General features: G+C 39.0%; 3 protein-coding genes and 1 long non-coding RNA gene across 7 annotated transcripts; 3 read left to right on the top strand and 1 right to left on the bottom strand.

The window, feature by feature from the left end:
* Positions 1 to 43: 43 nt before the first annotated feature.
* LOC111346177 (uncharacterized) lies at positions 44 to 7,421 on the top strand. Its single transcript, XM_022953484.2, has 3 exons — positions 44 to 2,955; positions 3,683 to 3,890; positions 4,817 to 7,421. Exons 1-3 carry the CDS (start codon positions 1,132 to 1,134, stop codon positions 5,113 to 5,115), a joined length of 2,331 nt encoding a protein of 776 aa, XP_022809219.2. The 5' UTR covers positions 44 to 1,131; the 3' UTR covers positions 5,116 to 7,421.
* On the top strand, positions 7,096 to 18,337 carry LOC111346965 (solute carrier organic anion transporter family member 4A1). Of its 3 annotated transcripts, none has more exons than XM_088750416.1 (7): positions 7,096 to 7,329; positions 7,858 to 8,667; positions 9,465 to 10,033; positions 10,749 to 10,905; positions 12,250 to 12,413; positions 13,142 to 13,330; positions 14,253 to 18,337. In XM_088750416.1, exons 2-7 carry the CDS (start codon positions 7,969 to 7,971, stop codon positions 14,524 to 14,526), a joined length of 2,052 nt encoding a protein of 683 aa, XP_088606542.1. In that variant the 5' UTR covers positions 7,096 to 7,329; positions 7,858 to 7,968; the 3' UTR covers positions 14,527 to 18,337. The 3 variants fall into 3 exon arrangements, with proteins under 3 accessions (XP_088606542.1, XP_022809962.2, XP_022809951.2); XM_022954227.2 differs by having other exon boundaries at positions 7,143 to 7,417; XM_022954216.2 differs by having other exon boundaries at positions 7,143 to 7,421.
* Positions 17,962 to 24,898, bottom strand: LOC111346688 (double-stranded RNA-binding protein Staufen homolog 2). 2 transcript variants are annotated; one of them, XM_022953965.2, is made up of 5 exons: positions 23,558 to 24,898; positions 22,542 to 22,751; positions 20,891 to 21,037; positions 20,549 to 20,681; positions 17,962 to 20,221 (listed from the first exon to the last, which is right to left on the bottom strand). In XM_022953965.2, the coding sequence occupies exons 1-5, from the start codon at positions 24,896 to 24,898 to the stop codon at positions 20,139 to 20,141; spliced, it is 1,914 nt and encodes a 637-aa protein (XP_022809700.2). In that variant the 3' UTR covers positions 17,962 to 20,138. The 2 variants fall into 2 exon arrangements, with proteins under 2 accessions (XP_022809700.2, XP_022809707.2); XM_022953972.2 differs by having other exon boundaries at positions 23,570 to 24,898.
* A 280-nt stretch (positions 24,899 to 25,178) lies between these two features.
* On the top strand, positions 25,179 to 26,450 carry LOC111346713 (uncharacterized). Its single transcript, XR_002696429.2, has 2 exons — positions 25,179 to 25,311; positions 25,630 to 26,450. It is a non-coding gene; the product is annotated as an uncharacterized LOC111346713 (long non-coding RNA).
* Positions 26,451 to 26,787: the final 337 nt, after the last annotated feature.

Raw genomic sequence — 26,787 nt, 5'->3', positions numbered from 1 at the left:
GGTGTGTGTGGGGGGGGGGGGGGGGGGAGGGTAATGTAGCCCGAATACCTTAAAAGAAAAAAATTACGGCGGACTTTTTACCCTAAAGTAACTTTCACCTAACAGAACCACCGGAACAACTCAAATATCCCAAGGCAGCCTCCACAGAGGAAAGGACATTTTCCATTTTGACGAGGAATAACATTCCTCCTGCCGTCACACATTAGAATTTTGACCACCTCTCACGTTGATTTACTAACTTGAACGCGATTTCCCTTTCAATTGCATCGTAACTTGTTGCCTTGATCAGTTACCGGTTGTAGACGCAGTGAGAAATGCGTGCTATCCAGTTTCAGTGCGTTTCATTGTTATCTGTTGCTAAGAGACTCTCGGTTAGCTCAATGGATAGAGCGCTGGACTGTTGTGCGGGAGGTCGAGGGTTCAAGCCCCGGCCGGACCAATACTCAAGGTCTTAAATTAATTGAGAAGAATATGTTACTTTTCCATAACGTCAAGAATTGATTAGATATTCTAGTCTTCTCGGATAGGAACGAATAAGGGTTAGGGGTAGGAGACGTTAATTTCCCACGCATGAGATTATTGTGTGATGGATGTCCTCCCCTGGAGTGGGATTTATTGGGTGGACTACTCGCATGGTTCGCATATGTTCCGTTCTAGTCCTACCCTACTGCGGTAATACAGTAAAAATGGTTTGAAAAATTTGTACTATCAATGTTCCTTTAGTGAGCAGCAGAGAGACATGGAGAATTTAGTGAACAATCTAGAGCTATTTCAGTTGGTGATCATTTCCTTTATTCTCCTGACCTTATTGTGTAATTCAGGGGTGATATTGTAAGGAGAAATTAGATGCCAGTCACTCTTAAGGGTCAAAAGGGTTATGAATTGAGAATTTCAAACTCATTTACAATCATTTTCTTTCAATTTCTACCCCAGTGAAATTATTTAGTTTGGTTTCACTTAATTCAGATTATTGTTTCTTCATTCACGAAACAAGCAAATATTGCAATTGCCAGTTAACACAGCTAAAAAAAAACTTTTGAGACCACCAGTTTCTCTGCATGAATAATTAATTCAACAGCTAGATAATTGTAAACTGATCGACCGCTCTTCCAATATTTTGTCGATCAAATTATGAATCCTTCCGAAGCCAAAGTGTTAAGTACCGGGATTTCTGGTTTCCTATCTTCAAAAAAACGCAAGGATTTTGCCTACAGTCGCCTCAGTCAAACAGACAATGATTCGGTGGAATTTTCGAACGTCCATTTTCAGAAAGATCACACTCCTCTATGTACCAAGTTCTTCTTTTGTTTATTGGCTTTGATGCTGTTATTTGCAACTGTGGCAACGACGGTATTTCTGATGAACTTTAAGCATTTTACGGTAGATGTTCGCCTGGCAGAAGGCAATGTACGAGTTTATAAATTCGACCAGCAAATCACGATCAATGGCAACGAAGCTTCCTCAAGAAACATCTCTATTGTTGTTTCGATGCATGTCATTAACCGAACTGATAACGAGTGTTGGTTTGGAGTAGTTCTGAGTTTACCAAAGGACTCAAAAACTGATTCTCACTCTAAAGACTTAACATTTCTGACGCACGTTTCAAACGCAGAGTTTGTCGATTTTCAAATTGGCCCAAAAAACCATTTTAAAGTTTTCGGAAACCACCTTTTAATTGGCACCAACCAGGAGCTTTCGTTTTATGTCCATAACATCCTAAACCAGCTTCTTCCGATTATCCAAGTGAGGCTTTATGAATTTGTGCTCAGCAAACTGTCAAGCTCTACCTCGCATTTTGCGGTGGAAAAAAACGTTTTTTTACCAGGGAGTGTTCACCTGAAACGGACCATCATGACAAAACGTGATACAGTGATTGTAAGAACATGGGCTGAACCAGACGACTTCGAAAGCTTTTCAACCGATGAGAAAGGAAGAACGACTTTTTGGATGCTTTCATATGACGAAACTGCTGTTGTCGACAAGAGAACTGGGATGGTCAACAGAGGCGATATGTCTCTCTCTGTTTATATTCCAATAAGCTCTGATTTTACTCCGGGAGGCGCACGTAAACCCGTCCATGGATTAGAGGTGTCATTTCGAAGCACTGTGGAATCGGTTGACGAATCTGAAGCGAACGTGAAAAGTTGGAGGGAGATGTTAAAGAAAGAGAAAGATTTTAACCAGCCGCTTAATCTTCCTTCTGTCAAAGAATCGGTGTTGTTGTATTTTGCACCGTCGAAGGGTAGTCCTCAGAAAAAGCCCGTAGAGGATATTAAAGAGATTATAAAATTAAGTGAAAACTCTCAGGGAAGATCAATAAAACTTCCTCCGATGATTAAGATTGAACAGCATAGTACTGTCAATGCTGATGAATCAGACAGAGCTGAAAATGATTACGAAAACGATAACGATGATGATGAGTTAAGTGATGAAACTGATGATGACGATGATAGTGAAAATGATAACGATGACGATGAAAATGTACCATACTGGCCTCAGCCGAATTACGCACCATATGGAATCGGTTACGAAGTCAAACGAAAACGGTCTGTCATTGCAAGAAGATCGCAGATCATCAAAAAAGCTGCAGGGAAATCCCAGACAGAACGGAAGATACCCGAATTAGATGAAATCTGGGATGAAATCACTTCTTCTGCCCCAGATCCTATTCGAGAACCTCCACGCGTCATTCGCTCATCGATCTTTGGGTTCGATTTCCTTGCGGAGATTGAGTACAGTCTTAAAGCCACTGACCAAAATGAAAATGATAACGATGATGACAGTGATAATGACAACGGCGAGGACTGGTCTATAACCACTAGTTATCGGATCACATTGGGACAGTATCGTATCTCAGCCTTCAGTAAAACTCGCACATTGAGTACGCTAAGAAGCAAACTGCCACAAGAAGGACAGCGGAAGACTACTCGGTGGCCTGTTGATGCCGGTGACTTCGTAAGTAAAAAACTAAGTGCAATTTCAATTGTTTATTGAAAATGATATGGAATTACATGATTCTGTTCTCTCTGCGCCCTGTGATTGGTCTAGAAAGTCACGCAATCTTAATAGAAAATAGTATGGGGCCTAAAACTGTCCCCTGAGGGACACTCCTATTGATATTTAAATAATACGTAACAATGGTAACAACAACAACTCTGTTTTCTATTCTGTAAAAAACTAATGGATTTATATCAAGTGTTTTCAACTTAGAGCAGAGAATATCATGACGGACCGAGTCAAAAGCTTTGCTGAAATCAAAAGAAAAAATACTAACACAATCAAATCCCGAATCAAGCCATTTCCGCCCAGCATATTGACACTTAATTAAGGCCATAGTCGTATTGTGGCCTTTGCGGTATGCAAACCGGTCAAAGCTAATGAAGTTATTCATATATTTAGATAATTCAAGTCTGTATACAAGACGTTCAAAAACCCTCATTATTAATGATAATGACAGCGTAAACCTTTGATCTGATTGGTTGCTGTCATTACTTTGGTTTTGGAAAAAAAACTTGCTCTATACCCTTCAAACAATTTGCTCTTTTAACTTCTACTTCCCTATTAGCTTTTGTAATATTTTCTCTCACTCTGATCAGCTTTCGGGGCTATACTCTGTTCTAAGTTTTTTCGACAAAGATTAGCTGTCTAAAGTTTCCGGTTTATTTTACATTTACTGCTTCAGGTGATGTGCGTTCCTCTTTTTTACTTTCAACGTCTGTGTGGAGCCATACGACTCACATTTGATATGACAGTCAGTTACAGCTTGCCTCGACTGTCCTTGTCATATCCAGTTGAACTGAATGTCCACATTGAACAGAAAGTCACCACCAATGCTACTTTATCTGGATATGCTTCCACATGGTTTTACGAGAGTGGATTTTATACCAAGGGTAAAGTTCACTTTAGGCTGTGTAATAGAAGACAATAGAGCGCGATTAAGCATTTTCCTCTGCGCTAGCTCGAAAGTTAAGTTTATTTCTGGGGGCACTCGCCTTGCTAACTCCCCCTCCATGGCGATCCCAGCAGTAACAGTGAATTACCAGTGTATTGACGAGGTTTGAAGCGTATCTTACGATATATGTAGTGTAACACATTAGTCATTATAAGATCTGCATCTCATAGACTGACCCGCACACCTATTGGAGCTAATCTCCAGAGGGAATGGGGGGTGGGGGAGAAGGGGGACAGAATACTTTCTTGTAAAAAGTTAATATGAATGTGCCACTGGATAGGGTCGCATTTTCACGACTGGACTTTCAACAGAGTAACTAGAACGTAGTTTTTATTGTATCACCAAAAGTGGCGAAGGAGGGGGGGGGTTTCTAATTGGAGAATAAACTACAATGGGGTAGGGGTTCTGAGAGGCCAGCGGCACATACCCAGCAAAAAATTACCCAAGTATTTCCCGCCCCACCCCGCCCCACCCCCAACTTCACCCCCAACTAAGGGAAAAGGCTCTGGGAACGAGGTTGCGCATCAAAATGTCCCTCTGATGATATCTCCTTACTAATGCTCCCCTTATAATCTGTCAGCGACCACTGATCCCCCACCCGTTTCCCCTGAAAACCATCTGATCACCCACCAAAATTCTCTGACCCCCCTCCCCCGCGGCGATAAAAAATGACCGCGGTTTTTTAGTTAATTCGCCGGCACTCAATGCTGAGTAGAGAAAGAGGCACTCCAAGAACGAACTGTCTCGTCCACGGACGCGTCAAAATGACCCTGGCAAGAGTTCGAATCCACATTTTTAAACTATCATACCCCCGATTCCAGCGTATTTAAAATAATTCATTAATTTTCTGTTTTTCTTCAAAAGGAACCCTTGCTATGGCAACTTTACCAGTGAGGTTGTCTTTCAAAGAGGATACCTCACCCGAATGGTGCGTCAATGGAAATCTTGAACAAAAAATGGTTCGCATCGACACGGTGCCCCGGTCTTCTTGGAATTGTTCTCTGGATTTTTTAAAGTTGGCTGATACTTGCCATGGGCTGCCAGCTACAAACACGTCTCTGGTGACGTTTGATCTTCATTACAGCTCAACTGAAGGAACAATGTTTGATAACTGGCATTACCCAGTCAGCTGTGTACATCAAAAGGTTTATTCTCCATACTGAAAGAACACGACCTGATCAAGCGTTCTAAAAATTAAATTGGGGATAATTCTATTAAGGGCTTAGCATTAGTGCCCTAGCTCTTTCAGTCAGTTGTTTTCACTAAGAGCCTGGGATCAACTTAAATAGATGTTGGCACGCACGGGTTCCGTCCCGTGCTTCAGGTTACCAGGTGGAGTAGGCGCTTCGAGAAGCAAGCGTGAACCTTGGCACGCGAGAGATCGAGCGAGGATCAACCTGATTCACGCTAGGGCGCCCGCGTCTCATGATGTGGGGGCCTGTCTGCGGACAACAAGGATATAACGTCTAAATTAAACGTTAACTTTGCCATTATCCTCCATAAGGCGCAAAAAATGAAAGGAATAGATTGAGCTCCTTTGAACGCGCATTTGTAAAGGCGAAGCGGATAAAAATGACGTGAAGGAAGTGTAAGCTAAACTTTTCGACCGCACCCTTCAAGCGAACGTCCGGTTCCGCTTGTGATTCTGGGAATTGATTTAAGTGTCATTTCCTGTAGTCTGCGCTAAATTCTTCACCTGTCCACTCTTCTGAGCATCAAACGTCGATTTAGACAAAGTGTAAAGAATTGTTGACAACGTAGTTGTCTGTCATTAATGTGTCAAGTTAACTACAATGTACCTAATCAATTCAGGTGATGAGATCAAATTATCTTGTAACACCCCCAACCAGTGCGCAGCTCCACAGTTTTTTGTAGAAGCTTCCCTGCTTATAATGAGCTGCTTTATTCACGCAAAATGTGCAAATTGTTGAAAACACGTTCACCTCCGAGAATCTATCAAGCTGAATTTTTAGGCCAGAGAAATCGCTAGAGGAAAAAACAGTCGTTGATACGATGCGGATGTGATTTATAAAACAGTTAGGTGGTGAGTAAGAGATGTTTTGTTGAAGCTTTCCTCGAAAGGTTCACCGATGCAGTCATGAGGTATTTTGTTCATTGCGTTTCTCAGAACTATTGTATATAGATGAATAAAGGCTGATAGTTTCGAAAGAAACTGTTTGGGGCTGCGTAGGTGGGAGTAACGAAATAATTTGGATATATCAACAAAGTTGAAATGGTAAATTGGCCACCGTAACGATTACAAAAGCTGACGTTTCGAGCGTTAGCCCTTCGTCGGAGCGAAGGGCTAACGACGAAGGGCTAACGCTCCGAAACGTCAGCTTTTGTAATCATTACGGTGGCCAATTTACCATTTCAACTTTGTTGATATATCCAAATTATTATATATAGATATTTTTTTGATAAGGCATCTGAAAAAATAAAGACTTGCAAATCAAATAACATAAATATAAATGGAGGTATCAAGTTATTTCTAAAATCTTGCTGATAATTCCAATTTTTTTTTTTTTTTTTGATATCTCTGATAGTAGCTCGTTTTTCTTAATACATTAATAAGAGATTAAAGATGAGACTCGAAAAATTGCAGCTGACTCTAAAATTAAAGGCACACTTCTCGCTCAAAATTGAAAATTTCATTTTCCAAAGATTGATTCGAAAGACAAGTGTCCCCGTTATCCGAGAAATAAACAAGCCATGCGGAGCCTGCTGAAACTGAAAAAGCGTAACATTTTTTTTTCTATTATTGAGACGCACAAATCTTACATTTTGTCTCGAGCGATTTTCCAGAGATTTTTTTCATACCTTATTTGGTTTTTTACGCCAGCCCTAAATGTTCCCTATTCTTAAGTTATTAGGCGAATGGAGCCAAATATTTCAAAAAAAAAATTTCATGTCAACTTGGAGTTAACCTTACCCCGCCCGCGCCCCGCCTCCATTTAGCTTTCCCGGTAGAGCTATTTTGACATCTTGCTATTTTTTACTATTTTGGGAAACACTCCTTCAGTTAACGAAGAAGGATTACATTAGCTTTATTTGAATGACGTCCTAGCTTAAGGTGAATAGTGCAAAGCATAATATGGAAATGTCACGTAAAAGCAAAAAAGCGTCCAGTCATGTCACGCTTGTATGATCACACTTTAAACCCTAACTGAGATGTGCTCAAACGCTAATTGAACGTTCGTGGGTGGACGATTAACTTTCTCTCGTTATATTGTATTGGAAGAAACAGGGTTTACTTCCATCGATAAAGTAGAAATCATCTTTTATTATCTTGTCCAAGGCGTTGCATGATTGGTTGACTAGAGGTTACTTTGAACTGCACGAAAACTGTGGGCGCACAAGTTTTCAGTTGGAAGTTGGTGAAGTCAGTTGGTTTGTTGCGTGTTAAACTCGCCGGTACGAATAGCCTGTGTCAAGGTTTCGAGCTGTAATCAAACATTGTTTTGTGTAGGTTTGTATCTTTTATTTGACTCGTAACGAAGTTATTGTTTGTAATAATCTGTTGTTGAAAGGTGACTAAACTAAACCCTCCTAGTTCCAAGTAAATTTCATTCGAATTTCTTGTAAATTACACTGTTGCGTGGACCGTTTCTCCAAACTGATTAAAACGTTCTTGTAACCGGTTCTGACTAAAAGTCGTAAAACTAATTAGATTCCATATATTGAGCTGGCATTTTTTAATTAAAAGCTTATTTTGCATTGGTTGTCGTCCTGTTGTCTTGCCATGTCGCCGCTAGCAAATCTACGTAAACAAAACACACTTGTCTCTCAAAATTATTTACGAAATATCTCAGATGTATCTCGCTGATTTAAATAACGTAAAAATGCACATGTGATCTGCATAAGATTGTCAATTGCAGATACTTTCTGTGTTGTTTTTTCGTTAGAAACAATTGACATGTTTACAGAGAGAGTAATCAGGGGTGTTGAAAACTTGTGTCAAGGAGGATCCTGATTTGCAAAAGCGTACGTACCTTAACTTGGAAGAGTTAGTAATCATGGGAGAAGAAACCACAGTCGACGGAAGTTTACATCAAAGGTTCGAAAATGAAGGCGATGCAGAAAGCCCTACATGCGGATTAGTTTCCTGGAGACCAAGCTTTCTTCAGCGTTTTGCCAAGGCTAAATGGTTTCTGCTTTTCCAATGTTGGTTTGTCCTAGCGCAAGGGATGATCGTGTCGGGGTTTCAAGGAGTTGTGATTTCCTCCCTGGAAAGACGTTTTTCGTTAAAGACGAACGAAATTGGAGTTATTGTCAGTTGTTACGACATTTCTGCTGCAATTATGGCCATTCTAGTAAGCTACTACGGCCATCACCACAAACCAAAGTGGCTCGGCACTGGAGCTTTCATTCTAGGAATAGGATGCTTTTTATTTGCCCTTCCACATGTTCTCGTTGGCCGATACGAGCCAGGTTCTAGTGCAACAAACCTTTGTTCCATGGATAGCCTTCCGTCAAATTTGATATGCAGAAGCTCTGTCTGGTATCACATATTTGTCTTTGTGCTGGCGGAGTTTTTAATCGGGATCGGAGCAACCCCTGTGTATATTTTGGGGACTGCATTCATCGATGAAAATGTCCGCCGCACCACGTCGGGATTGTTTCTTGGAATTATGTACGCTGTGGCAACATTTGGTCCTGCTGTTGGTTTCCTGCTTGGAGGAGAATTTCTCAGGATATATGTCGATATAGAGCAGGTATTACTACAATAATAATACCTTCTTATAGAGTTTGAATCAGAATTTCTATGTAGATAAGTAACAGTTTCCCCAAGGAAAGGAACCAAGGAAAAACTAGGGAGAGCACACCTCCAAAATGGACATGTGCAGCGTGACCCATGAATTCTAAACCTCATTCCTTCCTAGAAATCTGTAAATTCTTCACCTAATTCCGATTTGATTATGGAGTAATTTGGATGATCTACAGATCAAATGGGCTCAGCTATGTAGTGCGGGTCATTGGGCAAAACACCACCTTCTCCCCAGGAATTTAATGAGAGCAAGTAATCTGAAAGGGAACATGATGAAAGGTAGGGGAGGGGTGGGTTTAGCCTGCAATGGACTACTTTCCTTCCCAGGGAGGGGGGTAACAAAAACCTTGGTTTGTTCATGCTACAGGGATGGAGGATGGGAACTTCCAGGCTTCAGGCAAGAACAGCACAGGTAATCTGCCACATAGATAGGGCTCTCTCTAGAGAGTGTTAATGTTCCTGCAAGCTTGTATTTATGATCAGAATTATCAGGATTATATTATGAAAACATTGACTATAGAAATATCACCTCTCTTAAAATGAACCCTTTGATCCTAACAGTGACCAGCATCTAACTTCTCCTTACAATATCACCCTTAAATCACACATTAAAGTCACAAGAATACAGGAAATGATCACCAACTAAAGAAGCTCTTGGTAGTTTAAAAAATTCTCCTTGTGTGCATCTAAGGAAAAGTAAGGGAATAGTAAGGTTTAATGCTATTCATACTTCTTTTATTTCAGCCAGAGGGTGTAAGTCTTACCCCAGAGGATTCAAACTTTATTGGTGCATGGTGGCTGGGGTACATACTAGGTGGCTCACTGTCCATTATGGTCAGTCTTCCTTTGCTTGCATTTCCAAAAGAGCTTCCAGGAACACCAGAAATCCGAGCTGAAAAACAGAGATATTCGGACACTGTGGAGGATGGCAACATGCCACATACATTGAAGCAGTTAATACCTTCGCTGAAGACACTTCTTACAAACAAGCCTTTTGTATTTCTTTCTCTTGCCTCAGCATTTGAGGGTTTTGCTGTGGGAGGTTTCTCTACATTTTTACCAAAATTTGTTGAGGCACAGTTTCGTATCCCAGCTGGCCTGGCAAGCACATACACTGGCCTAGTCGTGGTTCCAGGAGGGTGTGGAGGCATGCTATTTGGGGGTTATCTCATAAAGAGAATGAAATGGACTTGTGACAAGACCATCAGAGCTTGTTTTATTATTGCCTGCTTAGCAACACTGTGGGCTGCAGGCATGTTCTTTGGCTGTCCTAACAGAATATTTGTTGGTGTAACAGATCCCTACATAAACAGGTATTGATAACTTGGCAGTTGTAATGGTGTGAAAACAGGTAGTTGCGAAAATGAAGACCCCGAAAACAAAGACCTAAGACCCCCTACAAAAATGAAAACCCATTACAAGAACGAAGGCCCCCTATGAAAACAAAGACCCCCTACGAAAAACAATACCCCATTATGAAAACAAAGACCTATCACACAAACAAAGACCCATTACAAAAATGAAGACCCCCCAACAAAAACAAAGACCCATCACGAACACAAAGACACATTACTAAAACACTATTACTCCCTGTGGTTTTCGCCAGCAAAGAATTCAGTTGTCTTGTTTCTGTATTGCTTTATTGTTTTTATTGTTTTTATTTTTTTCTGTAATGGGTCTTCGTTTTCATAATGGGTCTTCGTTTTCGTAGGGGGTCTTGGTTTTCGTAATGGGTTTTTGTTTTCGGGGTCTTCATTTTTGTAACTACCCCATAAAGAGTTCAAAGTTGATGTTTTGAGTGATAGCTCTCAGTCACAGTGAGCAAGAAAGGGCCAACAGTCAAAAAGTCCGCTTTGAAACTCTTAACAGTAGCCATTTTACATCATCAACTCAGTCGATAAAACAAAAATTACCTTGTTACTCCCACCAAAGTAGCACCACAGTTTATTTAAAAACTTGCCCTCTTTATTCATTTGACTTAATATGGTTTATCGTGAAATGTGTTTTTAACATTTACTTATGCGTCAGTCCTAGGTCATCACTTGCCAACATTACTTCTTCCTGTAATGCAGCATGTAACTGTGACGTAAAGTACTTTTCACCTGTTTGCTCCAAACAAGATCAGTTAACATTTTACTCTCCTTGTTACGCTGGCTGCATGGCAGATGACAGATTAGGCAACAAAGTAAGTGTTGTGCAGGGGTTTCATAATGAATTGAAGTGGCAAGAGAGTACATATGAGTTTGAGGTGCATACTGCAAGATATGGAAAGAGTTTCATCCTCTGGGGTTTTAGGTGCATTTAAGTGTAGAGTGCGTACATCTAAGTGGAAAAAAAAAAAAGAAGAGATTTAGTACCAGTAACTTGAAGTACAGACAAAGAAACTGAGGTTATTAGGATATTTATTATAGCTCTGGAATTCAAATAGAGGGGAAAGACTTCAATTAAAAAAAAAACACTTCTTAACCTTTTATACTCTTACATCAGCTTGCATATTCTCCATACTGTTCTCTATACATTTCATTGGGTGTAGACAAGGAGAATTTGTTTAACAATGAAGAACTTGTTTAGTTGGTGATCATTTCCTTTATTCTCATGACTTTGTTGTGTGATTCAGGGGTGATATTGTAAGGAGAAATTACATGTTGGTCACTCTTAGTGGTCAAATGTTTAATTTGGTAATAAAATAACTTTCAATAACCACAGTGTATTATCCAACTACACCTAGACGAGTACAAATAATGCCATAGACAAGTACAAATAATGCCATAGACGAGTACAAATATCACGTGGTATTTGTATTTGTCTATTGTTACAGTAGTACCAGTTAAACAGGTTTTCTCGCATTGCGCAAGCCAAGAATTGGATTGTAGTTACGAAAAAAAAAAAAAGTGGTGGACAATTTGAATCGTATTTCCGACAACGAAGAGTCAGAATGGCTGGCAAATATAGGTCCAAGTTCATTAGATGAATTGAACGAAGAAAAACAGCTTGATGACTATAAAAAATTTCTTCGTTTAATGAAGAAAATAGAAACACCGACACAACAACGCACCAATTCCGTTCTGCTACACATACTTCTGTCACGCACTCCCTGTAAATAAATATCTGCAAAATTCGCCCGCACTGAAATAACAGTTTGGTGTGTTGGATAATAAATAACTTATTAGACATTTTGTTGTGTAGTCTCGCTGAATATTTTTACTCGTCATTTGTATTTTGACTTGCCCTACGGCCTCGTCAAAACACAGCACAACTCGTAAAAATACTCAGGGATACTGCACAACAAAACGTCTAATAAGATATATGTATTTTAACTGGTGATTGTTGCATATAGTAGCTGGATAATTTTCCAATCCCAGTTTCCTAATGAACTCTCCTGGCCAGTTGTACTAGATTAGATTTTAATGATCCCATCAATGATGATGATGATGATGATGATGATGATGATGATGATAATGATAATGATGATGAAAAGAAAAATTATTGCAACACTGAGTGGTGGTGATGATCTTTTCTAAACTCACAGGGATATCAAAACTGTAGTTGTTTTGTGACACAATCAAATGAGGGAATTGAAGGCAGTGGATGTGAGCCGGAATGCAATAATCTTTTTCCTTTCCTTTTCTGCCTCTTTGGTCTCATGGTCTTCACATTTTCAAACAACATTCCAGCAACTACAGCAACTCTCAGGTAAAATTCGTGGTTTTCAAAGAACAAGGTTACAGTCAAACCTGTCTTAAGCAGTCACCCAGAGGGAACGGCAAGTGAATGGTCAATACAGGCTGACTGCTAAATATTGGTTCTCTGATAAGGGCCGGTATTATAAAAATGATAAGCTAGACGGCGTAATGTACAGAATATTACTCGAAAGTACTGCTTACTTTGAATTTGGGAGAGTAAAATGGATCAAAAATTACTTGATATATATTATTTTATATCTTTCTATATATAAACCACACACAACCTGAAACTTATTACCCTCTTTATATTCAGTCAGTCAATTGATCAATCAGTTATTCATCCTATCAGTAAGTCCATCAATCAATCCCAATCAATCAATCAATCCCAATCAATCAATCAATCCCAATCAATCAATCAATCCCAATCAATCAATCAATCAATCAGTTCAGTCAGGCAGTCAATCATTTGACCATTCAGAATACACTACATTCTCTGAGACAAAAAAAATAAGAATGCAATTTTTTTTTATTTTTCAAATTTCTTCAAGTGGCATAAATTTCAAATATGATTTTCTTTGGTTTAAACTCTAATTATGTTGCATTCTTGAGACTGAATTATGAAGTAAATGAAGATCCATTTTCTCAATGCCTTTTTATTAATGTCACAAATGAATTGTTCTATTTTAAGAAGTTCAGTCATGTGACATGAGTTTGAGATGTATTTTTCATCCCATTCAGATGTGTTCCAGAGAGCCAAGGATCATTTGCTCTGGGCATCAACCAGCTCATTGTTCGTATTTTGGCCTTCATTCCTGCACCAATTGTCTTTGGATACGTGATTGACGCAGCCTGTAGACTACATCAAAAGGACCCTTGTGATGCTGGGGCGGAGAGGAACTGCTTGGAATATGACACTGATTTGTTCAGGTCAGTGTACTCCAGCATACAGTCCACCCAACCCCCCACCCTTGCACATGCTATCCCCTCCCCCCCTTTCTTCTTGTTAGGATGGTGGATTTCATAATGAAAGCTTAACTATTTATTCCTCAAATAAACCTTCAAAACTTGGATTCTTCAGATATTTTCTTCAAAGTTGTTTCATGACAAAAGTATCAATCCTTTAGTTTTTTTTTTTTTTTTTTTTTAAGGGAACATTCAGATTCCTGCACTCTTTGGGGAAGGGAAGGGAATTGGGCTACCCAAAATTGAAATATCCAGAATCCAGAGCAAAGTCTTTTTTCGAAGATACATGAAAAGGGAAGCCGTTTTGGTCAAATTTTGTACTAGTGGATTGGGGCATGGCAGAGCATCAAAAAGGGCTAGCCCTCTTTTCTATCCATCTTATCATTTTTTCATGTCGTACTTAACCCTTTAAATTCTATAAATGACAAGGCCAATTTTTTTTTCCTTAAAAAAATTGAATACAGCATCAAACAGACTAGTAACAAATAAATATGGATTGTCATTTGATCTGATACTAAATTCTCTGAACTGACATCACAAGAATTGTATGGAAGACAATAAATCTTAGGAGCTAGTGCAACTGTGCTCAAATCATTTTTTCAAGGTACCCTTAACCCTTTGACTCTCAGAAGTAATTCACATGTAACTTCTCCATATAATATCCATACATTATCCAACAAATAGGCAATGAGGATATACTCAAACTTACCAGGTTAAAGTTGATATCTTGATCAAATAACAAATTCTCGCAACAAATTTACATGGAAATGTGTAGCAGCTAGAGGGGAGAATTAACAATCAGATCTTGAAAGTTAAAGAGTTAAACAGTGTTCAGGGTGAAAAAAATGCACCTTGTCATTCATTCCCAACTGACATTTTTCTCTAGGTATCTGATGCTAGCTGTTGGTGGTGGTTTCAAGTTTCTATCTGCCATGGCTTTCTACTTTGCATGGAGGTTTTATAAGCTGCCATCTCAGAGTGAGTCAGATGAGGATTTGAACCAAGAGTCTGCTTCATCACAGACAATACTTGTGGATGGAAATGCCAAAAAAATGCCAGAAACGGAGTTGATTCCTGTTGCACAGTTCATTACAGTTTCAGATTCTGGTGAAGAACAGTCACCTCCTATCAAGGAAATTCCAAGAACAACCAATGTATAGGTACAAAACACAAGCACCTCACTCAAATTGGCACAAAAAAAACTATAATTATGTTCTATTTAACAATTATTCCATGAGCGCAGGTTGGATATGAGATGATAGATAGCCAACGAGACACCTAGCGCCAAGTTGGCTATAATCATCTCGTACCCAACAAATGCGAGTGGAATAACTTTTTTATTAAAAAAAACGCCCCCATGATATTAGACAAATCTTCTCGACTTTATTTTGTAAGAAAAAACCGGATGTTACAATGTACAGAATGATATTAGATTATGGTATATTGGCTCATATACAGTGGTGGGTCCAGGGGGAGGGTCCGGGGTTCCGGACCCCCCCTATTTTACTGACCTGATGTTTACAACTTTGAGACTGAAATTCTTACCTCCACAGGATCATATATCACTTTTTAACTGGCTGATTTTTTAAATTAATGAATCCAAGTTAACAGTAAGCGGCCAAGGAATTATAACGTGCAACCGCGACTGGTGGGAGGGGGTGTGGAGGAGAAGTAATTTGCCTCAAAAGAGTCCAACAGTCCTTTCTGAACCAAAGTTTGGACCCCCCCTATCAAAAATTCCTAGATCCGCCCCTGATATACCATTATAATGGCTCTAGGCCAATAAAAAGTCTTGAATTGCATTATCCAATGAGCCAGTTTTTAATAAATAGTATTACATAATTGTAGTAGGGTCATGTAAAAGTATTTACTCCCAGGCTGTGAGCAAGCTCCTATTACAAGCATCGCAGAAGGTGCATTTCTGCGCCCTCCGGAAGATTTGAGATAAGTCAGAGAGAGGTTTACTTGGAGTTTGGCATTACCTTATTTTCAGTGGTAGACTCTTAATTCATACCTCTCTCCAGTTAAGGTAGCTCAAGTCCTCAAAATTTCCCATGGGCAAAGAAATGAGGTGTCATACCCGGGTGGGAGGGGGGTACTGCCATATATGGGCTATATACATTAGGTAACTATGTGCCGCTGTGAAGGGTATGGTTGACAAGCAGTTTACTCTAGGATTGGGTATATAAATCAGAGCATTTGGGTCTAGAATAGGGTATCTGTTTCAGGAAACTGATCAGTTGGTTGAAGATTTTATCTAGACTAGGGAAATGGGGAATTGCCACTCAAACATACAAAAAATCAAATCGACAAGATGAAATTTACACTACTCAGCCCCGGGAGTAAAAACAAAGACAGTGTCAATAGATGGCTTTCATAAAGCAGTAGTGGATATTATTAACTGTCAAAAATCAGGATTCAGACGGAAGTCGGTGGTTTTAATACTGGTTAAAATTAAACAATTTATTGTTCCTTACAACGGCGTACATGCATGCTTGGCATAGCTCAGCTACTCTAGGATAGGGGGGGTTTGGGGAGTTTACTCTAGTATAGGGTAGCAAAATTCAGCTGAACTAGGTCTAGTATAGGTTAAAGGTTCCAGGGTCCCAGCAGCACATCCCCACCCAGAAAATCCTAAAGTAACCCCCCCCCCAGTGTCATACTATTGAGGGCCTTTTAGTTGGCTTTAAAACTCCATACACAATAATTGTTGAATCATTTCAAGGACTCAAAATCTTACGTGCTGAAAATCTAACCTGTATTAATTAGCAGGTAGATTCAATTTTGATAACGCTGTGTTTGTACTGTTATGGATCGCGACACCAAAATGACATGGGAAGAACAAGAAAGTATAACATTAGCCTTCCATCTGTACTTTTATAGATCATGGGCAACAACCAATTGCAGTGCACCTAGTATTGATTTTGTTATAATTAGCAGTGGACTATAAATCAAATCAAACATTCTGGCCTCCACTGCGCAAGCAAATTTATCCCATTCATGCTACATGTTTGTTCGATCTTGAAATTACATATATGATTTCAAACCCAATTGCACAACACAAAGCTATGCATTATTTTTATTTATCAAAAAGAAATGATTAATTCTTCAATACAATACAATATTCTTTATTTAATGAAGATGACATGATTAACCCAATAGTTATCTAACTTACGGCCTTCAAAGTATCATCTAGCAAAATGAGTTTGTTCCCAGAGAACATTTGCCTTATTGTAATGAATTAAAAGTGGTTGACAATCAGAATTATCAGAGGTTTTGTATCAAGCCCTCTATCTAGTTCCAATCCGTAAATCATACTTCAGGCTTGGCTTAAGTTCACTTACCCTTGTTGGGTTTGGTAGCAATGCATTTTCCTGGAGAAAAAAAAGTGTACTTTGCCTGATGGGGAGTCATCCAATGTTACATGTAATAATGTCACATTATTACACGACTCGGGCAGTCAGAGGGCCAATAACTAAAATCAACCAATCAAATTGCTCTATTGCTGGTCCAATATTCTCTAAGTATTGTACCGGGCACTGTCCCGAATGGTCCCGAATGATACCACACTTGTGTCCCTTTGAACTTCAGTCGTATAATAAATCTCTTATTAACCAAGCTTGCTCGGGACCGTACTGGAAGAATATCGGCCCTCGGTCTTTTTTGTACAAACCTCGCTACGCTCGGTCCGTACTGTCAAGACCTCGGGCTGATATTCTCCCAGTACAGCCCTTGCGCTTGGTTAATAAGATATATATAATAATGATGATACAAGTATTAACCTTTTCAACATTATTATTATTATCATTAACAGAGCACACATTCGTCACAAATAAAGATGATTGTCACTCAACTAGTGCCTCCATTCACTCTCAAAGCGATTGCAATGTTTTTTCAATAATTTTCCTCTTTCTTTTTTTTTTTTTTTTTTAATTTCTTCAGTTTTAGTTTGATGGAAATAGTCATAGAAATACTTGTCTATCATGCTAATTATTGCCTCTCTGTTAGTACATGTGCTATCATTGGTCAATTTGACAGGCTGTATTCCATTTTAGGGCCCACTTAATTCAAAGGTCTGTTTCAGTTGAAATTACCCCCCCCCCCCCCTCTTGGAATCCAGAGCTATGATAAATATCCTTCATTAACCTCATTTTCTCAGTCCATACTGCAAGTTACAGTACCACCATCTCATTTAGTAAGAGGTGCTAATTTTTCTGATGTATTATTTTTTAAATCATTTAACATATCAAAAATCAGAATGCTAATCCTGAAATTTGGTTAAGTTTCTCAAACCCAGATTAATCATCATAATTTGAATACATCAACAAAGTTGAAATAGTAAATTGGCCACCGTTACGGTTATAAAAGCTAATGTTTCGAGCGCTAGCCCTTCATTGGAGGGAATAGAGGAATTGTGGGTTGTGTGTGCTTTTAAAGGTAGAAAATGGAGCTACGTGATTGGTGGAAACATGGCAACGAGAAAAACACAAATAAATTTGTGGAATAAAAAGAGTTCGTTAATCATGTTGACTAGGACCAAAAGTTGAAGAATGAAACATTCTCAAAAGTGGCAAGTGTAATACAACAAGAAAAAATAGACTGCAGAAGGAAGCCTCTGTTTACTGATTGTTAATTGATACTTCACAACTAAATAATACAACTAATAATACTAGATTAATTTTCGCCCTAAAATTCCCAGGATAAGAAAACAATTTCTTCCACAGAATGACAATATAGCTCTTTGTTAGCTAGAGAAACAATACTTGTTTCTCCCTTGTCAATAATTGTTTTCTGATTACCTGACTGTTTAACATGAAAGTTAAAGTTGTTGGAAGGAATGCTATTTAACTACTTCTGAAAGTGAAAAGGTTGCATACTGAAATTTGGGTTTTACTTCAAGTGGCAAATGCCTGGCAGGAGTGAACATTCAAGGTGACCATAGCTCCAGTTATGAAAGAATTGTTCATCAATTATAAAACAATGAATGACAAAAATGGCTGCACTCATATTAATTAAATAAAATATATCTTTTTGGACCTACATATTAAAATAATCCAAAGCCAGTTTGACTCTACTTCAGTAAAGAAGCAAAAACAAGGATGTATGTAATATTTATGGTACTGGTACACAAATATTTCTCAACGTCCTTGTCTCCAATAAAAAATAAACTTTGACATCTCCCTTTTAAACAATATTCCATTAAATAACATTCATTCCTGGAGCCTGTGATCATTATCATAGGATTTTTATAATGGAGTTCTAGTAAGATCACTGCAGTCTAGGCATTCAACAAATAGACCAATCACAGAGGAGCATAACAAGCATCTCTTTTCTAAGACTGTTCACATACTCACGCAGAGTGTAAATCATTTAAAACTCTTACCTAAATAGAACATGATACAAGGGCACACACAGCCACACAAGCACAATAAATTCTGGAATTATAACTTTTCTTTATTTTTTCCACATCAGAACAAGAAACTTCCAATACCTTGAAAAATGTTACTTTTTTCCTGGTTTCTGTTTTCCTTTAAGATTTGCAAAAAAGCGACAAAAGGGAAGCAGGGCCAAATGGCTTTTTCTGGATTGGCTCACATCAACCTGTCTGGCTCTGTTCACGTTGGCTTTTACTATGGTGTTCTATGGTATTGCATGAGCAGGGCTGAACAGGTCATATGATGGCAATCCTCTAACTCTTTAACATTGTTCTCCTGTAGGTATACTACCTGATAAAAACCCTCCCCTCCCTAGAACAATAAATTGCTTACCACTGGGTGAATCCTTAACTCCTCCAACTGTTGAACATGTAACTTCTCCCCATAATTTTTTTTATACATTATTCAGCAAACAGGTAATGAGAATCCTTAAACTTATGAAGTCCAAGTTGTTATCTTGATCTAACACCAAATTCTTTTAAATAATTTACACTGAAATGTGTAGTGGTTAGAGGGGAGAATTAACAATCAGATCGTGGGAGTTAAAGAGTTAATAGAGCTCAATCTCTTAAGCACCAATTCCTATTCATTTCAAACTTATATCATCTCCACAAAATACAGTAAAACACCAAACACACATACTCTCAGAATAAATTAACTGGTCACCAAAAATGTGTTTTTGTGATAAAGTTGTCACCATCATCTATCTGGGGCCAAATACAAAAGCTGCGCACAAAATACGGTAACTTGTTACAATCATGTCTTTGGTTACAATGAATATATGAAGTTCATATATTTTGAACTGCGGTTATAGATACATATGATGCACGCCATAACCTACATAGCGCTCTCTACTGCGAGGATCATGCATCATACGAATCATGTCTTTGTCCATGCATTCAGCAAGCTTGCAATGGCTTACCCAAGAGTGATTGTTTTAAAAAATAACAAAAGTTAGTTTTTCAAACTAACTGGCAAAATTTATTGGTCCACACCTAATGTCAGAGCACTGCATGTCTTATGTAAAGGCAAAGCAGGGTCAATAAAGATCTTAAAGAGCCTTTATCAACCCTCTTTATCAAGGAAAACATTAATTATTTAAAAAATAAAACAACATAACCAACTTAATAGGTAGGACCCTCAACAGGTGACCAGTTCTCTCATTTTGTGCACAGATTTGGAGACTCCATGTACATAAAAAAAACTATTTTACTAATTCTTTATCTCTTGTAATCACACTTAAATCTACTTGATAATTTACTAAGATCAAAGCAGCCTTTAAAGCAGGTCATTTGTACGATCCATTCATTGGCTTTCTCCAAACTTCATCAAAATTGTTAATCTTTCTTTGCTTGGTGTTCTCTGGCTTCATCACTTGTGTTGATGTCCTTAGTGGCCGGTGGTTGGGTTTTGATGCTTCCTACAAAAGCAAGTTAATAAAAGAACACTGCATTACTGTGTGACAACAATAATTTACCTAGTCAGGGTTGTCTCTAGGCATCAGCTGTCAGCAAAATTTGCCTCATTAAAAAGTGGCAATCTCCAGCTGGTTTTGGTATGGGGATTACCTGGTTAACACCAACATGGGCACTTCTGAGGTTACACACTTACCATCCTTCCATATCAAATGCTATTTTTGAGCTGTCTTGCTTGAAATTTCAGGCAACAGCCTAATTTCTTAGTTACAAGCCTCAGTCAGAAGAATGGAAAAAAAAAAAAAAAGAGAAAAAATGTGTCCAAGCTATACCTTGTAACTGAAGTAGTGGTTTTAAAGCATTATTTGCAGCAGCTTCTCGTGAGACCTCTACAGTTTTTCCTGATCCATGGCAAGTGAGGGGAGGAATGGATGACACCGTGACAACAGTCAGAAATTCTCTCTCCTAAAGAGAAAAAAATGATCATGGCAGCTCAAAAGCCAGATGCCCAATCATGCTAGAGCTTATTTCACTTTCAGCACCTTGAAGGAACTAAGAGCATATTTCCTTCATATAAAGTGGGAGGGAAAAAATCAAGAACAGAGGGGATGAGGGAAATTCACAAGAAACACATCAAGCACTCATACTAATTTTAAAAGAAGGCAGTTACTAACCTTGGAGTAATCAGTAAATTGTACTCTGAGTCCTTCAACATCAGCCACATGTATTAGCTTCTGAATAGACGTAAGAGGTTTTCCAGCTGTTGACTTCACCACAGGAGCCCCAGGGGCGCGGTTAAGTCCACCCTGGACGGTAGGCTCCTAATGAGAATGGTGGAGTCGGACAAGGATTATTTAGGTTATCAAATTATCAAGTAAAAGTGTTATCCATTACATATTGATTTGCATTTAGTGCACTAAGAATTTCAACTTATACTTCAAGTAAATAGCTTTTTGTGTAGCTGTTCTGTTTTGGTACCAAAATGCAGTCGCAAAGAATCTGGGGATGAATTAGCTTTTTTATATTTAAATAGGCACAACGAATTTAAATACTTGTCTAACAATCAACTGAACTCATCTGCTAAAAGAACATGTAAAGAGCCATGTAAAGATGTATGTACCCAACAGAATTGTAAGTAACATTTCCCTGTGAATATTTCAGCCCTTCAAGTGTAATTTCATATTAAAAACACAATTCATTCATTTGCTTTGCAGTTTGACTGTTGCCAGTGTTATTGTTGGCAACCAGTGCAGAAATAAAACGGTCATCTGAGCAGGTGTAGCCTTCAAATTTAAGTAATGGTTTGCTATGTAAGTGTGAATCACATATCACATGGTAAGCTGAGTTGTAAACACATTTTATTGGTTTGTACTTATAAATTATTAGTGGACAAATGCATGGATGACATCACCATGAGAGCCACTTTGCTTTTTTGTCATATAAAACAAATAGATTCTAGGGTGTCATGGGTTCGAACAGTAACATATCACAGAAGATACCAAACTGTGGTAACAACATCAGTGGCACACTGCCACACTCATATGCAACTGTTTTGTTCTTGTCACGTTTTGGTGACATCCAACAAAAGTTCTCTAAAGACTTTCTTATTCAAAGAACATTTTAATTAAAGTTCTGTTAGAATAATGCATATAGCCTAAATATTGCAATAAGAATTTCAATTTTTAATCTTTACTTTTAGTTCTAATCTTAATTTTTAGATAAAATTTTTTAACTTGTACTTTTATATATTTGTTTTAGTATTGATGTAATTCTTAATCTACAAAATTTTCCAATTTTTAAAAATCGAGTTTCTAGATGGGATTTGAACCCACGACCCTCCGTGATCTAGTCGGATGCTCTAACCACTGAGCTACGGGAGACTCTATGGTGAGCAAGGGTCAATTAGTGGGTATTGACTGGAACCGCATCACGCGACTACACAGCCAAACATAAGCTAGTGCATAGAAGCTCACTAACAGCATCACGCTGTCACATTTAAGCATCACATGCATTAAAGCAACAAAATTTTCCGTCTGAAATATTCAGTTATAGAGCGCCATGAGCATAGAGTGCTAGAGAAATCCCTATTATTATTATTATTATTATATGTGACCTCCTCTTGCACAGATGCATGACAACATGGAATCTATTTGTTGAACCCTTCAGCCCCTGACAGTGACTAGCTTCTACAAAAACTCTTGATCAATAAGGAAATTCTCCTTGCCAGCACCTAAGGGAATGTCTAGAGAACAGTATGGAGAATATGCATACTGATGTTAGGGTGTAAAGGTTTAAGAGATAGGAAATCACATTTCTTGTTTATACCTGTGGTTCCTGCTTGACTTGTGCTATAGGTGCAACCACAGAGTTCATCAGATCTGATCTAGTTTGTTTAACCAGCTCCGGAACCATCGGGAGCAGTCCAGGCTTCAGCTGTCGGCCAAGTATGGTGGGTGGTTCACTGTTTGTTCCATTAGCATTTAAAGATGCCTTTTGCTCTGCATCATTCTTTTCTGTTTTCACAGCCTTGTCTCCCTAAAAAAGAAGGGAAATGAGAAACAAGTTCTACAACTTTCAGCAAACTAGCTCACCACTGGAGCAACAAAACATCTGTACAGACCAAAACATCCTGTAACTGGAAATGCATGCAATAAAGTGGTCAGGCTCCCCCCCCCCCCCCCATAGGAAAGCGTGAGTCTTAAAATGCAAGCAACTCTTAGTTACCAAAAGGGGGATCTGTTGGCACAAATAACTGTCAAAAAGTGGCACTGGGGTGACTGATGTCGAAAATTCCACACCCAGGTCCTGGATGTAGTTTCATATAGTTTTATGTGTGGAGAATGCTCAAGTAAAACGCTTGATATGAGGCCTGAGTGAATGCTCCTCGAGCGTCCAGTCGAACCGAGTGTAGCACAATGTTGGTCTGAAATCATACTTGTGATTTCAAATCATGCATACAATTTCAGACCAAATTGCCCCCCACTCCGTTCAATTACCAATATTTGATATTTAGAAAAAGTGTTTTTGTCTGTTTTTATTGTTGGATTCAGAGCCACCTTGACCCTTCAATTCCAAAGATCCGATTGTTAATTCTCCCCTCTAGGTGCTACACATTTCTTTGTTCATTAGTTATGTGAATTTGGTATCAAATCAAGGTAACAAGATCTACCTGATAAGTTTCAGTATTCTTATTATCTATCTGGTGGATAATGGATGGATATTATGGGGAAAAGTTGCATGTTAATAACTTCTGGGAGTTTAAGGGTTAATACAAAGTTATTAAGGTGGCTCTGAAATGATATGTCAAAACAAGCAAGTCAACGATTGTCACAATTGCATACATGAGTACTAACAGGTATTGATTGTCCTTCAGGAGAGCGAAATCCAATCAGTTGTAACATGGCTTCTGCCGCTTTTTTCTTGGCTTCCTTCTTGTTTGAACCACATCCAGCAGCCTGGTGTTGACCTACAGTCACTCGCATTTTGAACTCCCTCTCATTTCCCTTTGCCCTCTCATAAAGAAGTTCATAGTCTGGTGGCTGATCATGTCTTCGCTGAAGAATCTGCCCCAGAATGCTGACTGGGTTCATGGAGGGATCTATCTCTCCCTTTGGCTTTTCGTGATGGGATATCCGAGGCCCACGGTGAGCAAACCGACCAGTTTTCTTGTAGCTAGTTTCATCTTTGGGTAGCTCAGGTAGCTTTTGTAACTCTTCCAGCATTTTTCTGGCAGCCTCTTGTTTTGCATCCTTTTTCTTACAGCCCTCCCCTAATGTTTTGAATTCACCCACAGTGGCACTCACCACAAAACGCTTCATGTGGGGAGGACCACTGCTCTTCACATCTTCAAATCCTACTTGCAGTTTCCGTTTAGAAGCTATCTCGTACACCTGACTGATCTCAGATTTCACTTCAGTGATACCCTCCTTAGGAGAACTCTCTGATTGATTAACATTGTTTTCACCATTTTGGTTAGCTGTCTTTGATTCTTCAGGTGAAGAGGATGTAGTCACCTTTTCCCAAATAGTAGCCATCTCACCTCGCAGCATCTTGATTGCTTTGGATGCCGCATTTTGACGAGCTTTCTGCTTGTCACGTCCTTCGCCATGGAATTCCTGGTCTCCCACGATCAGCTTGACACAAAAGATTCTGGGTACACGGGGTGGTGGAGAACGGTAATGAAATCCATTTTGGAAGTGTGGACGATAATGATTTTCTTGACCTGGGTGTGCAATGCTAAAGGGGGAACGGGGTCGTTGCATCAAGTGATGCAAGCCAGTGTGATGATGTTGCATCTGGAGGCTATGATAACCCATGCTGATTGGTTGGTATTGTGACGGTATCTTAGGCTGCAGATCATGGTACTGAGTCAGCTTGCCAAGCTTCATTGCCATCACGTTCAGTTCCACAGTAGGAGTTATGTTGAACTGGTTGATTTGAGGTTTCTCAATCTCAGGCTTTGTTAACCCACAATTCTCCAAACCCACAGTAGCTGCCGCATGTCTGGCGCTTCGGATGCTTGTCGCTTTACCTTCCCACGTCCCCACGTCTCCCAGGGTTAGTTGTACAGTAAACGTTCGCTGGTGAGCTGGTCCGGTTTCCTCAATGACTTTGTATTCGGGGTTGAGTTTGTTGGCTTTGGCTAGTTCGTTCATCAAGCTGACGGGCGTTTTCTGAGCCATCGGTACAATCGCTGGACTTGTGAAGGTAAATTACTTCAGGAATGATTTAAAAAGACGAAGATAAAAGAGCGATTTTGCGTGGAGAGTTGTCGATCGAATAATAAATAAGTTCAAAATATGGCCGGCGACGTCCACGGTTAGAAGATAAGATACGTTGATCGAAATTACCGCTAACTTCCACGAGGAAATTGGCGGTAATAACGGAAGAAGGGAAATAAAAACGGAGAAATTATGGAGTCGACGAGAATCAGTGAGGAGACCCCACACTTTTGAAGAAATTTGTTTTCTTTCAAAAGTGGACTAAAACGCCAAACATGAGGTCTGCTCGCCTTTGCGTCACTCGAAGGAGACGGTATCCCAGAAGCCTTTGTTACTTAGAGGGAAACAAGAAATGCTTTGTCAGGGAGGGGAAGGTAAGTAATCTGTAGCATATCTCTTTCGTTTCAAAGGCGCTCAACGAAGACAAACAAAAGTATTGATGTTTTAGTTATTGAAATCATTTTTATTATACTCAGACCATTCAACTTAGACTCAGACAACCTCATCTGGAAAAGGTTGTTCTGAGTTTCAAAACAAATGAATATGTAAGATATAGCGCAGACGAGGAGTGAAGTCAACCTGCTGGACCAAAAGTTGCAAATGAGGCTGGCAAGTTTCGCTTACTTGTAGCCCCTAACACCCTAACTTCAGTAGGCATATTCTCCATACTGTTTTCTTTGTATATTCCCAAGGTGCTGACGAGGAGAATTTGTTTGACCAATCAAGAACTCCTTGAAAAGCCTGTTGGCCAACTGACGGCCGACTGTCTTCCAACAATCTGCGAACGACTGTTGGCCGACCGAATGCATGGAAAATTGAGGGAACCTAATCTGAATTTGATTGTTTGAGAGAGTTATGGGGCAAGCTCTCCGAGCCCATCAGAGAGCAAACTGAAGCAAAACAAAGGCAGTCCAGGATTGTATTCGACACTTAATTGAAAGTTGCTGCAACATCAACTAGTATACACACTGGGTATTGAGACTTGCACTTGTACTTACATTGGCAGTCCAGGATTGTATTCGACACTTAATTGAAAGTTGCTGCAACATCAACTAGTATACACACTGGGTATTGAGACTTGCACTTGTACTTACATGTAAATTCTAAAATTTACCTCAAGTTTTGTAGTCATTAGTAAGAGAAAGCAACCATGTAACACACCGTCATCTGTTTCGGATATTGTTTCTATAATTTTAACATGAAATAGTGATAATGCCCTAAGTATTATTAAAATTATTATTAAGTATTATTAAAATGATCGGCCCTTGATGGAAGGTTTAAATTTTGTTAGTACTTAATGTCACTTACTATTACCAATTTACAATAACTGTACTTTGGAAGCATGAAGAACATATGCACGGCAATCATGTAACATACCTAAGCTAATATGTATTACTGGTACACTCTTAACATGAAATACTAATGCTGTAACTGTTGTTGTTGGAGGCAGGATTAATTCTTTGTTGGTAATCATCATTACTGAATTTACAATAAACGTTCTTTGTGAGCATAATCAACACGGTATCATGAATAGCAAAAGGAAAGAAAAATGTCAAACTTCAGTCCCAAATTTGACCTTTTGCACCCTAATTTACATAAGTCTTCATTTTCTCCGCACTGTTCTCTTTGACGTTCAATGGTAGTCAGGGAGAATCAGGGGCTTCTTAAAGATGATCATTTCCTTTATTCTCCTAACGTTTACATTTGATTCACAGGTGATATTGTAGGGAGAAATTAAAAGCCAATCATTATTAAGAATTAAAGGGTTGAAGTGAAGCATCATTTTGAAACTTGTTAGTGAGTAAGGCCACTTATTATCCAATTTTATTATATGGCTGTGTCTCACAAGG

Source organism: Stylophora pistillata, chromosome 2, assembly GCF_964205215.1.
Source record: "Stylophora pistillata chromosome 2, jaStyPist1.2, whole genome shotgun sequence".
NCBI classification, from domain to species: Eukaryota; Metazoa; Cnidaria; class Anthozoa; order Scleractinia; family Pocilloporidae; genus Stylophora; species Stylophora pistillata.
This window is presented reverse-complemented; position numbering and strand designations above follow the sequence as displayed.

Coding starts and splice junctions, on each gene's coding strand:
- LOC111346688 (XM_022953965.2), bottom strand. CDS start 24,898: ATGGCTCAGAAAACGCCCGTCAGCTTGATGAACGAACTAGCCAAAGCC. Junction 21,038..22,541: donor AAGTCAAGCAGGAACCACAG/GTATAAACAAGA, acceptor CATTCTCATTAG/GAGCCTACCGTCCAGGGTGG. Junction 20,682..20,890: donor AATTTACTGATTACTCCAAG/GTTAGTAACTGC, acceptor TTTTCTCTTTAG/GAGAGAGAATTTCTGACTGT.
- LOC111346965 (XM_088750416.1), top strand. CDS start 7,969: ATGGGAGAAGAAACCACAGTCGACGGAAGTTTACATCAAAGGTTCGAA. Junction 10,906..12,249: donor ATGACAGATTAGGCAACAAA/GTAAGTGTTGTG, acceptor CTAAACTCACAG/GGATATCAAAACTGTAGTTG. Junction 13,331..14,252: donor TATGACACTGATTTGTTCAG/GTCAGTGTACTC, acceptor ATTTTTCTCTAG/GTATCTGATGCTAGCTGTTG.
- LOC111346177 (XM_022953484.2), top strand. CDS start 1,132: ATGAATCCTTCCGAAGCCAAAGTGTTAAGTACCGGGATTTCTGGTTTC. Junction 2,956..3,682: donor CTGTTGATGCCGGTGACTTC/GTAAGTAAAAAA, acceptor TTACTGCTTCAG/GTGATGTGCGTTCCTCTTTT. Junction 3,891..4,816: donor GAGTGGATTTTATACCAAGG/GTAAAGTTCACT, acceptor TTTCTTCAAAAG/GAACCCTTGCTATGGCAACT.